The 13,813-nt window shown below is 40.9% G+C and overlaps 1 protein-coding gene across 2 annotated transcripts in view; it reads right to left on the bottom strand.

The window, feature by feature from the left end:
• kdm5a (lysine demethylase 5A) overlaps positions 1-13,813 on the bottom strand; it is a 172,831-nt gene that overhangs the window by 98,455 nt on the left and 60,563 nt on the right. The window contains exons 3-4 of one of the 2 annotated variants that reach the window (XM_072268103.1): positions 12,885-12,918; positions 9,237-9,395 (exon numbers count right to left, since the gene is read on the bottom strand). In XM_072268103.1, coding sequence (XP_072124204.1) covers positions 9,237-9,395; positions 12,885-12,918 — 193 coding nt within the window. The remainder of the gene's footprint in view (positions 1-9,236; positions 9,396-12,884; positions 12,919-13,813) is intronic. The other variant, XM_072268102.1, reaches the window with a different exon arrangement.

Genomic DNA, 13,813 nt, shown 5'->3' with positions numbered 1-13,813 from the left:
CAGATACATTGGTTTAACATCAAGTGCTTTAAATTTAATCATATCCTTATAGGTCACTGAAGTATTAGTCAAAAGCCCTTGCATTTACTCTAATTGGTTTTCCATTAAATTTAAATAACAATGTCTGCTTCTTCAGTATGGGGCCATAGATTCTTGATTTAGACTTGTATCTAAATTTTTAAAAATTGAAGTTTAACACTAATTCAGTAATCGTACTGAGCAATATAGGAGAATATGAACCACCAGCATATAATATTGTTATCGTACCAGCCAAAAATGGACTACTTAGGTCAATTCCACTGCCTCACCTTTTGTCTATGGTTTTGTCAGATGGTTTTAGAAGGTTGTGATTGCACTAGGGAGGAATTTCAGCAGGATGGTGCACTGGCTGAGTGGTTCAATGATGAATAGAGAATGGTTTGTGGAAGAGGCTGAAGATGATTGAGACATTCAAAGTTGAGGAGCATAATTAGGATGGATAACAAGAAACTCTTCCCTATAGCATGTGTCCAAAACAAGAGTCAACAAGGGTTAAGTGGTTTAGAGCAGATCTGAGGATAGTGGTTAAGATCTTGAACACAAGCTTGCGGAGGCACACACTCACATTTAAGAAATATCTAGAATACTTAATTGCCATGACAGAGAAAACTACAGGCCAACTGCTTAAAATGGGATGAATACAAAAGAGTAGTTGATGGTTAGCATGAATTGAGTAAGATCCAGGTTCTTTTCTAGCACTCTTTTGATCTACCATCTAACCAGATTTTTGCAGGTCCCACTTTTCCCAGAATCAGTCCCAGGCGTCTGAAACCTTCCCCCTCCCTGGAAGGAACTGGGATCCATTTGACCATGTTAATTTGCACTAGCTTTCTACTTTTATACTTAGTGGTACATGGAAGGCAGTAATCTGGAAATTATCATAGAGGCCCTGCTTTCAATCTCTCTAGCTCTGCCTGTAGGACCTCATCCTTCTTTCCACCTGCATCATTGATACTGATAATGACAAACAAACTTCGTGGAGTGATGGTTATATGGTTATTTATGTGGCCAGCTAGAACTAGTTATCTGAGACTCAAATCATTAATACAGCAGAGCTTAATTCATGTATGGCTTCCTCCACAAGATTTTAGCAAGCTAGAGAAAGAATGCTAACTTATTATTAGGGAAAATGGATCAATACAAGCCAAATGGTTTGTAGCTCAGAAAGGTTAAAGGTTAAAAATTAAAAATCAGCTTGACTGGGGATGAAAAGCTGAATAAAGAACTCAAACAGGATGAAAACAGAAATGGATATAGAATACTGCTTGCTCAGAGTCCATCAAATATTTGGGCATCATTATGCTAAAAGATTTGGCAAAATTATCAGAATGTAACTATCAGCCTATATATAAAAAAATTAAGGAAGATATAACAAGATGGAATCCAATTCCTTTTCTTGGTCTCAGTTCAAGGATTGAATCTATTAAAATGAATATACTGCCCAGACTACTATATCTCTTTCAGACCCTACCAACAGAGATTAACCAAAATCAATTCAATGAAAGGAACAAGATGCTATCAAAATATATATGGTATGGTAAAAAGCCTAGGGTTCATCTCAAAACTTTGCAATTAGCCAAGGAAAAGGGGGATGGGGTCTACCTTCTCTTAGAGATTACTATTTTGCAGCACAGTTGAGAGCCGTGATATGCTGGTGCAACCCATCACATGACACTCAATGGAAAAACATTGAGGAGAGGATACTTTCCACCCCCATACAGGCAATTTTGGCTGATAACAACCTACAAAGTTACATAAATAATACTGACAACACATGGGTGAAATGGACTCTTAAAATATGGAAAACTATTATAAAAGAATATAAACTAGAGAGACATTGCAATTCTTAAATGGTGTGCATATGACTTGGATTTTACGCCAAATAAACTGGATGCTAGATTTAAGGACCGGACAGCTAAAGGAATAACAGCTATTTGCAATATAATGAAAGAAGGAACATTGTTCAGTTTTGAAATGCTCAAAGAGAAACAAATAGAAAAACAAGACTTTTACCAGTATTTACTGATGCGACAGTATGTTAATAGGACAGTTAAAAATGTAACCAAGGCAAGTACATGTTTGATAGAACTATTTAGAAAAGCATATAATTCAGACAGCAATAGTAGAATAATTTCAAGTGTGTATAAGGGTTTGTCAAATCTTAAGACACATTCGACTTCATACATTAAAACAAAATGAGAGAAGGAAGGAGGGATAATAACATCTGAGGAAGACTGGACAATAATATACAGGTATCAATGGAAGTGTACCAGTTCACAGAAATGGAAGGAGTTCGGGTGGAAAAACTTGATAAGGTATTTTATTACACACTCTCAGAAACTCCATTATGATAGTAACCCCCCTGCTTGCTGGAGAAATTGTGGAAATCAAAATGCAAACTATCATATTTTCTGGGAATGCCCCATTATCAAAGACTATTGGAGTGGGATACATAATGTCCTACAAGACATCTTTAAATATGAAATACCCTTAGAGAGTAAGACCATATATTTTGGGTATATACCTCAAGAATGGTTGAAAAGAAATAAATATTGATGGCTGGTAAAAAGACCCTTACCAGGAAATGGTTATCACAGGAGAGCCCAACTTTAAGTGTATGGATGGAAATTACAATGGACATTTACAAAATGGAGAAGATAACAGCATCTGTTAATCATAAGTTGGAACAATTTTATTCATACTGGAAAAAATGGTTTAACTACATAACACCTCATAGACCTGATTTTATTCTCACAAGTCAATGAATATGTTGTTTAAAAAAAAAGATCACTCCCTACTCTGTACATAGTTTTCTTCTTTCGATTATTCTTTCTTTCCTCTCCTTTCTATATGTGTATACCTCAGATATTATATGACATATATGTACAGTATCTGAAATACATCTTATGGAAATGTTAGATGATGAAATTCAATAAAAAATTGCTGTTTGCTCTTTGAAACTTACTAGTTTTCAAAAGCTGGTAAACAAGACAAAATGGTCTGGGTATATTTAGTGGTATGCAAGCAGTTTACTAAGTACAGCAGTTGAGCTGAGACAATTGTGGGTATAATATTTCAGCTGTTTCTAAAACATGGGTTAAAGAGGGGCAAGCTCCATATTCTGCTTATAATGTTTTTAGACAAGATGGATAAAGGAATTAAAAAGGAGGGGGGATGACAATTAGTTCAAGAAACACTGGTGTGAAAGGGGATGTTATTTCATGAGGCTACATGGTTGACTGAACAACAAAAACAGCAATCATGCTGCTGGGTGACAGAAAAAGCACATTGGTTTGCAAAGTTCTGTTAAATGCAAAAATACAAGAGTAGCTTGAGTTATTTCAATTGCTATTAATGGGCAACAGCTAGTAAAAAGCATTGAGGGCACATGAATCTTCAATTGCATTCCAGAAAAACTTTATAGTGTGTGTGGTAAAAGGGAAAGGGGACTCTGGATTTGGCTGAATTGGAGTGGAAACAGTCACCTGAAAGCAAGTCAACCTCAGAGAACTGGGAGACATTCAAGATGACAAATTAAGGGGCTCAAGTTACCTGTTCTCAGGAAGTAAAGGGATGGGACTGGCTAAGATACAGCCCACTGGAAAACAAACATATTAGCAAGTTTAATGGTCCTTAGTACTTTGAAAGCTAATAAATATCCAAACCCAGACCACCAAGAGCAGCAAGGGAGGAAACAAAGGGGCTCTGCCTGACATTTTTTAATCCTCTCTGAATAGAGGAATGTAGTGAAAGGTGTGGAGGACTGCCAACATTGCACCGTCCTTCAAAATAGGTCGCAAGAATAAAGCAAAACTTATGAGCCAGCTAATTTAACTTCCATCACAAGAAAATTTTTGAAAATTTTTGCTAGGAACAGTATAATTCATATACCTCAATTCATAAAGGCACTTGCTAGTCAGGGACAGCCAAGGATTGACTTTTGTAAATCAAAGATCATGCCTAATGATTGAATTGTTTGATTAGGAAGACTGACAAAAATCAATTAAAAATGGACTAAAGACTTTTGACACACAATGTGGCTGTCTGGTTAAAAAAGTGATCCAATGGGATCCAAGAAAGTGGCAAATTGGATTCAAAACTAAACTAATGGCAGGAAGCTAATAGTAATGGCTATGCATGTTTTGTCACTGAATAGCTGTGATCATGGAGCTCAAAGGGGTCAGGACTTGACCCAATGTTTGTTCCATGTCTTCTACCTTATGGGCAAAACTGACTTATGGAAGTCTGTAAAAATGAAACGTATCCATTACCTGGGGGAAGAGCCTATATATACATAAGCAGATTTTTAAATGCAGCCAGAAAGGTGAATAAGGTGGTTAAAAAGGCAAGCAGATATTTTCCTTCTGATCAATGGCAATGGTCATTAATATCACCGTACATTGTTGTCTGACTAGCATTGCATATTGTTTCAGAACAAACCTCTACTCTCACAATAGCAGAGGCGCTGTTCTGGAATAATATACAATGCTAGTTAGACAACTATTAAAACCCAGCATTTATTTCTGGTTGCTGAACTGAAGGGTGAATGTAATAGAATTGGAGAGGATCAAGTAGCAAGGAACTGCAAATAATGGAAACCCAAAATAAAAATAGAAATGTTGGAGATAGTAGGCCAGGCAGAGTCTTACACACAGAAAAAGATTTAATCTTTTAGTTCTGACAATAGATAATCAATCTGCTTCTCTCACCATAAAAGCTGCCAGACCTGCTGAGATTTATAGAGGGCAGGCAAGATTGGAAAACTGCAGCTGTCAGAGAAAGTCAGTGCCTGGTGCAAGGTCATCGACATTTATGTTAACTCAAAAGGTTCACTTTCCATAGATGCTGCCCAGCCTGCGAATATTTCAGATTTACAGCAGATCCTGTTATCGCAAATTCCAGCATCATTTCTATCCACTTCCCCTATCATCCATTTTCCTCAATTTACATTTCCTCCAAGACAGGGCAGTAATCATTAGAGTCGTACAGCGCTGATCTGGGCCCTTTGGCCCAACTGGTCCATGACAACCAATATTCCCATTTAAACTAGTCTCATTTTCCTGTGTTTGGTTCACATCCCTTTCAACCTTTCCTATCCACATACCTGTCCAAAGACGACTTAAATATCGTTAATATGCCTACCTTGATCACTTCCTCTGGCAGCTCATTCTATACACTGTCCACTTTCTTTGGTGAAAAAGTTGTCCAAAGTTCCTATTAAATCTCTCCCCTTTCACATTAAACCTATGCCCTCTAGTTCTGGATTCACCAACCCTGGGAAAAAGCTGCACATTTTTCCTATCTACACCTCTCATAAATTTATGCACCTTTTCAGCTCACCCCTCATGCCAATCAATAAAGTCCCAACCTGCTCAACCTCTCTCCATAACTCAGTCCCTAGAATCCCAGCAGCTTCCTCTTAAATCTCGACACTCCTTTCAGTTTAAGAGCATCTTTCTGAAAGCAGGGTGACCAAAACTAAACACAATATTCCAAATGTGGCCATACCGATGCTTTGTACATCTGCAACATAATCTCCCAACTTCAATACTCAATACCCTGACTGAAGGCCAGCATGCTAAAGATGGACTTCAACACACTACACCACCATTTTCAAGGAAAAGTACTTCAAGCGCCCTGTCCTGCAACACTCTTTTAGGACCCATCATTCACTGTGAAAATTATACACTTAGCTGTCATCTAAAAATGAAATACCTCCCACTTACCTAAATTTGTCATTCCTCAGCACACTTACCCAGATGATCAAGATCCCACTGCAAATTCTGATAACTATCTTCACTGTCAGTAACCCCAACATATTTTTGTGGCACCTGCAAACCTTACTAACAACGACACTAACACTTTTGGCCAGGATCTGCAGATTTTCTCGTTTGTCAATATAATCCCCTTTCCGTGGACTCCCGCATCCACAGACAATACCTTTATTCCCTCCATTCCTCCTCCTGTTCCACAAAGTAAGGTACGCTAACTTTCAAACTTTTCCTTATTCTGATAAGTCATTGATCTCTTTTTTTTCTCCCCTCTTCACAGATGCTGCTTGACCTATTGAGAACCATAAAATCTTAGTCACCCAGCCCTACAGGCTCTTCAGCATACATTTCCTTACTGACCATCGCGTATCCATCAGTATTCATCCTAATAAACAGCAATTGGCTTGTAGCTTTCATATCTTGCTGTTCAATAGATTCCACTATTTTCTGCTTCAGGTATCTAGAGTCTGCAGCTTTAGCTGTGACAGCAAGTTAGAAATAATGGGAATGCTTTCTTTGGAACAGAGAAAGGAGACAATGGAGGTGCATAAAATTATGAAGCACACAAATGGACTAAATAGGAGACTTTTATTTCCCTTAAAATAGGTCAAAATTCAGGGGAACATTTAAATTAATAGATGCAGTAGAAAGATGGAAAAGGTCGGGGGGATCTTGAACTCACAGCCTTAAAGACAGTAGTGGCATATTTTAAAAATACTAGAGTATACACAGTACTGGGAGGGGGAGAGGGGGAGAGGGGCAGAGGGGCGGGGGAGGGGCGGAGGGGCGGAGGGGCGGAGGGGGGGGAGGGGGGGGGAGGGGGGGGAGGGGGGAGGGGGGGAGGGGGGAGGGGGGAGGGGGAGGGGGGAGGGGGGGGAGGGTGGGAGGGGGGGGAGGGGGGGAGGGGGGAGGGGGGAGGGGGGAGGGGGGAGGGGGGGAGGGGGGGGAGGGGGGGGAGGGGGGGGAGGGGGGGAGGGGGGGGAGGGGGGGGGAGGGGGGGGGAGGGGGGGGGAGGGGGGGGAGGGGGGGGAGGGGGGGGGAGGGGGGGGAGGGGGGGGAGGGGGGGAGGGGGAGGGGGGAGGGGGAGGGGGGAGGGGGAGGGGGGAGGGGGAGGGGGGAGGGGGAGGGGGGAGGGGGGAGGGGGGAGGGGGGAGGGGGAGGGGGGAGGGGGGAGGGGGGAGGGGGGAGGGGGGAGGGGGGAGGGGGGAGGGGGGAGGGGAGGGGGGGAGGGGGGAGGGGGGGAGGGCGGAGGGGTGAGAGAGAGAGAGTGAGAGAGAGAGAGAGAGAGAGAGAGAGAGAGAGAGAGAGAGAGAGAGAGAGAGAGAGAGATGAGAGAGAGAGAGAGAGAGAAGAGAGAGTGAGAGTGAGAGAGAGCGCGCGCTGCGCGCGCTAGGGTGCCCAAGACTTTTGTACAGTACTGTAACTTTATGCATTGCACTGTATTGTTGCCACAAAAAAAATTCATGACATATGTAAGTGATTATAAACTTGCTTCTGAAATGGCTCCATTGTGGACTGAGAGTGGGAAGAAGGCAGGGGAAAGGGAAATCATGTGTTGTGAAAAGGGAAGGGAGAGTGGAGAGAGTGGGAAGCACCAGAGAAACATTCTGTAATGATCAATAAACCAATTGCTTGGAATCAAATAACATTGCCTGGCATCTCAGGGCTGGGTGTGTCTACACCCATGCCACCCCCCCCCCACCCCCACCCCACACTCCTCTGCCACAGGAAACCCAAGACTTTTGCACAGTACTGGACCTGAAGGGCCATGACATATAGGTCTATAGATAAACTGCTGGAAGATGGGCTTGGTAGTTGTCCAACCATTAGGGTTCACTGAACAACTTACCTGTGTTATAAATGTTGTCTGATTTTGAGATACAAAAAGATGAACACTGGCTAGTAATCTTCAGAGTTCTCTGCAAGCATGGACAATATACCATCCTGGAGTTGTAATATGGTTTACCAGAAATATTAAGCCTTATATTGCAAAAGGAAACTCAAAAGGAAAAATAGTCCAGCTATGACTTACAGGAATTAGGACAGTATTCAAATGAAGGAACAAACTCTTACATTGCCAAAACAGTATGCCTATGAATATGGAAAAAATTCTGAATTCAGCAAAGAACCTCCAAGGCATTGATAAGGAAATAGACACTAAATACAATATCAAGGCAGCAAATAAGAGCTTACATAGACCTGTACAAAAAACAGAACAAACAAGAGTTGATTTGGATCCCTTACAGGCATACAGGAGAAATTATATTGGGAATAGAGAAATGACAGAAAAGTTAAACAACCACCTTGTTCCTGTCTGTATGGGAAACCCTCCCAAAAATGTCAGCACTAAGGTGTGGGGTAAAGATGGTGCTTAAAGAAATTAGAAATAGTGAAAACTGGTATTGGTGAAATTAATAGTACTGAACTTGCAATGAATCCCCTGGGCCTGATAATCTGTACCTTACAGCTTTGAAGTATGTGACAACGGAGTGAACAGAAGTTTATCAACTTCCAAATTTCTGATTTAAGGAATGGGAACGAAAGACTTGATAGTATCAAATGAAATGGAAATTAAATTTCCATAAAGTCTGACAAATCTATTTAAATGCTTTCTGAGATTTTAATTAGGAGAGTAGATAGCATTCCTATCTAGATATTCAGAAGATCTCTGATACGATGTTGCACAGATTATTCAACACAAAGGCACATAACTGTTGGTAACATATAGAGATGGATTGAAGATTAGTTAATGGATATAGAGAAAAATAGAAAAATTATTTTCTTGGGTTGGAAGGCTATGACAACCAAGTGCTGCATAGATGAATCCTGGGTCACCAATTGTTAACATTCTATATCAATGGTTCAGATGACCTGAACAGATATTAATATCTCCAAGTCTGCTGAAGATACAAAGCTAGATAGCAATGTGGGTTTGAGAAAGACATAGAAAGGCTTCAGGGAGATTTAAACAGCCTCAGTTACTGGGGAAGGACAGGATAAATGGAATATTACTGTGATCAAGCATATCAAAACAAAAGAAAGCAAAGTATTTTCAAAATGGTAAGAGATCCCCGCAAGATGCTAATGTTCAAAGGAATTTTGGGTAGCCTTGTGCATAATGCACTAAAAGTTGTTACATAATGGAGACGGGAGCTTTGATTTATGTTGACAATGTACGCAAACTGAATTATACCATGTGTGCTTCTGCAACAAATGGCAAATGCTCAGAACATTTCACAATTGGTGAGGTGCAATTTGGAGACAGTAGCAACTGAAAGGTACTCCAGGTTGAATTGTTTCTCCAACACAGCACTGAAGAAATCAGCACAATTCAATCTTGTTCTGGAGGTGCATTTTTTCTTTTGGGAAGTTGATATTTGTTAATGTGATGCAAATGGAGAAAGTGGAAGAACAACGAAGTCTCACCTCCTCTTCAGGAAGCAGCCTCCTTTTGGTCTCCTTGACTGGGAATCCACTGCCAAATTCCTTTGATGTGATGTCAGCACCATACTCCACAATAACATCCTCCTCAATGCTACTGACAAGTCGCCAGAATTCCTTCTCCACTAGCTCTGTTGGGACCATCTGCATAAGAAGGGAGAAAGACAAGCATAAGGCCAGAGTGAAGGAGCACAACAGGGTCAGAGCAAGACAGTGCCTGGATCAGAGTGAGCGGGCAGTGGGTCAGAAGCAAGAGCAAACCAAGCTGTGCGACACACATTCCGGGTGACAAAGAAAGGAGAAATGATGAGAATGAGAGAAATAATGGAGGGAACAACACAAAACATTGTGGGTAGGGAAAGGACAGAATAATGACATTAGTAAGAGTAACGCGTTTCAGGGTTTGCAAGTACAAAATGCTGAGGAGAACTGGGAAGGAAAGGAAAGGCCTACTTGGTGGCTGCAGGAAGACATCTATGCTCAAAGATGATGAGGTGCATGGTCTCAGTGTAGATGGGAGGCGAATCTAGGAGTGACTGACTGACTCAAAGACTGCACAGGGAGGGTATGTACCTATCAGGGAGTTAAGAGGACTAGGTACAACACACACACATGAGAGAGGCTATTGTAAGAGAAAAGATGAAGATCAAGCAAAGGAGATGTGATAAGGGATGGAGTAACATATGCTGAGATGGATTGCTGGGAGGGACAGTCAGCAGAGATGGACAGGATGCACATGTGGTTCTGAGGATGTCTGACATCAAGAAGGTAAAGGTGCATGTGATAGATATTAGTGAAGCACAGCTTCTTGGTGGTGAGAGAAAGAACGGTCAGATTAATAAATCATACTCTTCGTTACCAGGTATTGATACATCTAGCCATGTAAATCAAGTAGAGGTGTTCAAGAATAACGACACTCAGATGGATACCAAACAGTAAGCCAATTAAACTGCAGAGAACCTACTTGTGGATTTGTGTTTGACAGCAGAATTTGTTTGAAAATGCTCTTTGACTTCATTAGTCCAAGTGATTTGACAGCAATGATGATTTAATAGACTCAAATCCCTATACAAAACCTTTAAAATATCCTGTACTTTGCACAGAGTAATACAGCACAGAAACAAGTCTTTTGGCCCATCAGTCCACGCTGACCACAGTATCCTCCTAGTTAGACCACAGACTGTAAGACATAGGAGCAGAATTAGGCCATTAGGCCAATTGAAATTCAATCATGGCTGATCCTTTTCTTCCCCTCCTCAGCCCCACTCCCCGGACTTCTCTCCATAACCTTTGATGCCATGTCCAATCAAGAACCATCAATCTCAGACTTAAATACAACCAAAGACCAGGCCTCCACAGCTGCCTGTAGTAACAAATTCCATAAATTCACCACCCTCTGGCTGAAGAAATTTCTCCGCATCCCTGTTTTAAATAGACACCCCTCTACCCTGAGGCTGTGCCCTCTTGTCCTAGACTCTCCCATCCTTTCCATATCTACTCTGTCTACGTCTTTAAACATTCCAAAGGTTTCAATGAAATACCCCCTCATCCTTCTAAATTCAGTTGTCTGCAAGCCTCTGCCCTCCAAATACCTCTTAAATGCTGTAACTGTATCAACTACATCCTCTGGCAGTTCATTCCAGGTACTCAATACCATCTGTGTAAAGAAGTTACCTCCCGGGTCCCTTTTACATCTCTTCCCCCTTATCTTGCCCAAGTTTTGAACTCTGCCAAACTAAATGTGAACTTAATTGTAACTGAAATTGAATTTGAATTATTACAAATATACCGAAGCACTTCTCCACTAGCCAAGACTCAACCCCTTTCTGACCATGGAAAATGTTCTGTTTTAATGCTCTCCAAATCATGTCAGTGAAAAGACTGAACATGTAGTTTCTTTTTGCCTTGTACATCATATTTTTGCCTTGCCATACATGTTATCTTTACCAACCCCGCACCCTCACCACCACCACCTTAGAGACCAAGTTTTCTAAACTTAACCTAGGAAGTTTACAAATAGATTAACAAAAAGATTAAAGATCTCTTCTGAAATAGAGCCACAAAGTGCCAAAAACAAATATTCCACCCACCAGTGCATTTAGAAATTTATAGATCCAAATGACAAAGCAATTACTTTGAACTGACAGAGTTCCATTTCAAAGATACAGACCAGAATTTTTCCATTATTTCTCCTCAGAAACACCATACAATGATATTTCTGCGGTTACTACAGATACTGAATGGGAGAACTCTCCCATCCTTCACAATTTCTCTTTCCAACCCCACAGAAATTCCCAACATCAACACCGTGGCGGAAGAATTAGAACAGCACAACACATGGCTCCAAACCTACATGACCACAAACATCCTTGTATTTGTTCTTGACACGGAGCCAAATGGCAACTTGCTTTGAATCTCTGTTGGTTCCCAGAGTAATCACATCAGTCCCTGTTCTCCACTTGTTTCATTATAATCTAGTCTCTCACACACACCCTTCAACTTCACCTTGACTCTCCATCTCCGCCTGCACGTTAGGGACAATTTAGAATATCCAATTAATGTACCAACCAGCATGTCCTTGGGATGCACTCAGAGAAAAAACCCAGGTGCTCACACAGAGAATGTGAAATCTCCATAAGGCAGGAAGCTTGGAGTGATAAAGTGCAGCATCCTTTGGTTGGGGGGGGGGGGGGGGATGTAATCATCTACTCAGTCTCCGTTGCCACGACAAAGGCTTCAGGGTATCAAAGTCATATTATTCTGCCTAGTCCCATCAACCTGCACCTGAACAATAGTCCTCCAAACACCTCCAATCCCATGGTGGATTGAAATAGGAAGATCTCAATTACTACATGTGGCCACAGGCATACAATGATTGATATAGTGGGGGGGGGGGGACAATGGGAGGTACAGTGTGCTTGAGAATATCAAAGGTAAAGGGCCATGTTTGTACATTGTACTTATGATGGGTTGAAGTTTTGGAGGCATACAGGTAAGGCAGAGTGACTAAACAGTGTTCACAAGGGGCAAAAAGATAGATGGGCACAATATGTACCGAGGGCACAGAGGGATGATGAGGAGAGAATTTACAAAAAGAGAGCGATAAACGCAGCTGCAAAGAAGCCTGGCAGTGACACTGTGTTATGGACATCTCAGCAAAGACTGCAACAAATTTACCACCTGGAGGAGTACTTGAAGCAGAATTTTGAAATATTAAGATCTACAAACTTGTTTAGATAATTAAAAGTCCCATGGAATACTTTGTTTGATAAGCTGACATTCTTCTCCAATTAAAAATAATCAGAAAGCATTTATAAAATATCCTATCATGGATCATACATTATCGTTGGCTTTTTGTACTGAAGGGTCATTAACCCAAACCATTGATTGTTTATTTCCCCATTTTCTATTTCTATGATAAAATCGATCTTTACTGCACACTTGAATTATACAGCTTAAAACTATAGTGTAGGTTTAACTAGCAAATACAAGAATCAGAAAGTCTCTACAAAAACATTATTGCCATTCAGAACACACATAGCTTGAACACATGACTGAAAAAATAAGGCCACTTTAGACATACTCAGTTACTATTTACTGGTTTAATTAAATCTAAACCAACCTCATGCCTACCTCCTTCCATTCCCCATGGGAAATGTCATCATTTCTGCAATGAAGATCAGAATTCGGGAAAATCTGAGACAGTAACACTACAATTACTGGAAACAGGGTTAGAACAGAAACTGTGAGAAATATCCAGCAGATTCACAGATGCTGTAGAGAGCAAAACAGTTCATATTTCAGAGGCATGACCTTTCATCAGAAATGATTAAACATCAGCTCTCCACAGATACTGCTTAATTTGCTCAGTCTTATATTAGAGAACTTGCACTTTGAGCCATTTTCTACCTGGTGTCGAGTCAACCCTTCCATTTCTCAATAGCTGCAGTACATACAAACATGCATTTACTTTCTGCACCATCAATCCTGACACAATCTGTTTCTATGAAGGTGCTCCTACTGGCTGCACAGAGACATATAAAGTGGTGCGAGGAGTGAAGCTTTGCAAAAGCCAAAGAAATTTGAAAAGCTTTTGCTCTGAATTGAAAATCCCTTTTACTAATAATTTCAATTATTTTTCAGCATCTTTAACTGTGCCCATGTTAGTAGTGCTTTTAAACCCAAGACTTCAAGGTCATACTGTTTCCACACGGAATTTTGTAGATTTGGGAATTAAGGGAGGGGAAGAATGAATTAATTATATACAAAACAAATAACTAAAATTGAAAGAGTGTAGATTAAATTCACAAGGATGTTGGCAGGAATTGAGAACCTGAGTTATAGCTAAAGGTTGAATAGGTTAGGCGAGTGTTGAAGAATGAAGGGAAATCTCAGAAATTATGAGGCACACAGACAGGGTGTATACTTGCAGGTTTTCCCCCCTTAGGCTGGGGGGGGCCAGACCAAGATGTCATAGGTTTAAAGTGAAAGGTGAAATATTTAAGGGGAACCCAAGGGGGAACTTCTTTACCCAGAGGATGGTGCAAGTGTAGAATGAGCTG

The sequence above is a fragment of the Mobula birostris genome, chromosome 9 (assembly GCF_030028105.1).
Source record: "Mobula birostris isolate sMobBir1 chromosome 9, sMobBir1.hap1, whole genome shotgun sequence".
NCBI lineage: Eukaryota > Metazoa > Chordata > Chondrichthyes > Myliobatiformes > Myliobatidae > Mobula > Mobula birostris.
This window is presented reverse-complemented; position numbering and strand designations above follow the sequence as displayed.